The 3,314-nt window shown below is 45.7% G+C and overlaps 1 protein-coding gene across 1 annotated transcript; it reads left to right on the top strand.

Annotated features, from left to right (window-relative positions):
• Positions 1–435: 435 nt before the first annotated feature.
• LOC101053063 (olfactory receptor 8B8) lies at positions 436–1,389 on the top strand. The gene has a single exon (XM_003923562.3). The coding sequence runs from the start codon at positions 445–447 to the stop codon at positions 1,387–1,389; it is 945 nt and encodes a 314-aa protein (XP_003923611.2). The 5' UTR covers positions 436–444.
• The last annotated feature ends 1,925 nt before the right edge of the window (positions 1,390–3,314 follow it).

Raw genomic sequence — 3,314 nt, 5'->3', positions numbered from 1 at the left:
TGGCTGAATCTGGATGGGCAGTCTGAACTTTTCCTGAGTCTCCAGTCTCAGATACTAAAGCTCTGGGAAAGACCACCCCACCCTTCTGCTCTGTCTAGGATGACCATGAAGTGGATTCTCCAGGCACAGGTGGGCTGGGTCCAGCCTCTGTGACGACGCTACCTAGAGACGGGCTTCAGTTTCTGTAAACTTGAGTAGAAATTGGAGTTGGAAGGATCTAACAAAGGGATCAAAGTAAAGACAGAGTCCTTCCCAGCAGCCCTGGGCATGGAGGTAGGGCATGTTCCAGAGGGAGCTGCAGCAAAGCCCTCTCTGCTGAAGTTCAAAACCTCTCTGTGTGCCTCCTATTCTCAAGAAGGAAGGGAGGGTGACTGGGAGGGCAGCAGTGGTCTCTCCTCTCTCTTTCTAAATAACTTTTCCCCTTCTCCCCACAGAATGCCTTAGATGAGAATGGCTGCTGAGAACTCCTCCTCCTCCATGACAGAGTTTATCCTCGCAGGCTTAACCAACCAGCCGGGACTCCAGATCCCCCTCTTCTTCCTGTTTCTAGGTTTCTACATGGTCACTGTGGTGGGGAATCTGGGCTTGATAACCCTGATAGGGCTCAACTCTCACCTGCACACCTCTATGTACTTCTTCCTCTATAACTTGTCCTTCATAGATTTCTGCTATTCCAATGTTATCACTCCCAAAATACTGATGAGTTTTGTCTCAAAGAAGAACAGCATCTCCTACGCTGGGTGTATGACTCAGCTCTTCTTCTTTCTTTTCTTTGTTGTCTCTGAGTCCTTCATCCTGTCAGCAATGGCGTATGACCGCTACGTGGCCATCTGTAACCCACTGCTGTACAGGGTCACCATGTCTCCCCAGGTGTGTTTGCTCCTTTTGTTGGGTGTCTATGGGATGGGGTTTGCTGGGGCCATGGCCCACACAGCATGCATGATGGGTGTGACCTTCTGTGCCAATAATGTTGTCAACCACTACATGTGTGACATCCTTCCCCTTCTCGAGCATGCTTGCAGCAGCACCTGTGTGAACCAGCTGGTAGTGTTTGTTGTTGTAGGCATTGACATTGGCATGCCCACAGTCACCATCTTCATTTCCTATGCTCTCATTCTCTCCAGCATCCTCCATATTCATTCCACAAAGGGCAGGTCCAAAGCCTTCAGCACTTGCAGCTCCCACATAATTGCAGTTTCTCTGTTCTTTGGGTCGGGGGCATTCACGTATCTCAAGCCCTCTTCTATTTTACCTATGAACCAGGGCAAAGTGTCCTCCCTGTTCTATACCACTGTGGTGCCCATGCTCAACCCATTAATTTATAGCCTGAGGAATAAGGATGTCAAAGTTGCTCTAAAGAAAATCTTGAACAAATATTCATTCTCCTGAGAAAAAGGCAATGCCCAGAAAAGAAACATTGTTTCTCTCGTAGTGATTTGGACTCCATTGGTTACCTGGAAGAATTATAATTTTTCCTCAAACAAATTCATCATCCCCATTTTGAAGGTTTTTTTTTTTTTTTTTTTTTTTTTTTTTTTTTTTTTTTTTTTTTTTTGAGACGGGAGTTTCACTCTTGTTACCCAGGCTGGAGTGCAATGGTACAATCTCAGCTCACCACAACCTCTGCCTCCTGGGTTCAAGCAATTCTCCTGCCTCAGCCTCCCGAGTAGCTGGGACTGCAGGCATGTGTCACCATGCCCAGCTAATTTTTGTATTTTTAGTAGAGACAGGGTTTCACCATGTTGACCAGGATGGTCTTGATCTCTTGACCTCGTTAGCCACCCGCCTCGACCTCCCAAGGTGCTGGGATTATAGACGTGAGCCACCGCGCCCAGCCCTGAGGGTTCTTTAATTTACAAATATTCTTAAGAGCTTCGAATGCTCACATAATAAGTCTTGAAGCTCATTTCACTCAGTTCCTCCGTATTTCTGAGGATAGCCTCAGGTTTATATACCTTCCCTGAGGTCACTCAGCTCCTCAGCAGTGTAACTGTGACTAAAATTCAAGCTCTTTGTTTCCAGTACTGGCTGCCTTTCATTATAGCTCACTTTTTTCCTCCCTCAGGCTCTGGAAGATTTCACTTCAAATGTGAGCTGGACTAGGATGTTAAAATCAGATTCTGTCCTCAGAAATTACATGCAACTTTTCAAAGGCGAATTTTAAATGTCGCATTTTTGCAAGTAGGTAGGAAGTATATAGAATTTTTTGTTGAGATGGCCTTGCCAAATGGCCAGGGAAATTCTTGAAGCATTTTGCAGAAAGTGAAGGAGAAGTGTGTTAGGACCCAGGGAGCAGCATGCATAGTACCTCTTACGACAGTGGGATGGAGCTTCAGGGACTTGAGCTTGAAGGGTTTTGCTGATGCTGGGTGGAAGAACTTACAGAAAAGGTCAGAGTTAAGAAGAACAGAATTTGGGAATTATTTCACATACAATCACATGCAATCATTGCCCTGTTTTCAAAAGTCAAGGTGGGGACCAGGTAGAGTGGCTCATGCCTGTAATCCCATCTACTCAGGAAACTGAGGGAGAAGAATCGCTTGAACCCAGGAGGTGGAGGTTGCAGTGAGCTGACATTATGCCACTGCACTCCAGCCTGGGCAACAGAGTGAGACTCCATCTAAAAAAAAATAAATAAATAAAATCAAGATGGAGAAGTCCACAGCCTGGGGTGGTCAGTTAGGATCTGGAGAATATTTCAGAACCACAGAGAACCATGTGTTACAAGTCAGTAGTCAGGTTAGACCCACACAACCGTCAGTCAGTGGAGGGAATGACCACCAAATGGTATAATGCTGCATGAGACAGAAACCATGTGGGGTATCTTTTCATGCTTTTGCAGATCAACTTTCTGCCCCTTGGAGCCTCACTATGAATTCTGGGAGGTATTTCCTAATCGTCCCCTTGCCCTCTGGTTTCAGCTGGGTTAGGCTAACAGGAACACAGCTGAGGAAATCAGAGGGTAGGAAGAGTGTGATATTACGATATTTATTTCCCTGACTTCCTCCCAGCTGGGCTACAGTGGCAGTAACTGAATGCCCCATTTCTTACTGGATTATAATAACTACTCCTTCCCTCACCTCTTCATGCCAAGGAGTGAAAATGTCTCCCTGCTGTTGCTAAACAAGAGAGCTTGTCCATCCTTTTGTGGTTTCTCCCAACCACTTTTGCTTAAACCAATGCAAGTAGTTTCTCAATTGTGTTTTCCATTACTGTATTTGTGTGGATCATGATTTTTGCAGAAACACTGAGTGCTGCATCTTCCAATAAAGGGTGGAAGAAATGATGTGGCTCAGGTTTGTAAGTCCACAGCC

This window comes from Saimiri boliviensis, chromosome 6, assembly GCF_048565385.1.
Source record: "Saimiri boliviensis isolate mSaiBol1 chromosome 6, mSaiBol1.pri, whole genome shotgun sequence".
Lineage (NCBI taxonomy): Eukaryota > Metazoa > Chordata > Mammalia > Primates > Cebidae > Saimiri > Saimiri boliviensis.
This window is presented reverse-complemented; position numbering and strand designations above follow the sequence as displayed.

What these genes read in the sequence shown, in the direction of transcription:
- LOC101053063 (XM_003923562.3), top strand. Translation starts at nt 445, where the DNA reads ATGAGAATGGCTGCTGAGAACTCCTCCTCCTCCATGACAGAGTTTATC.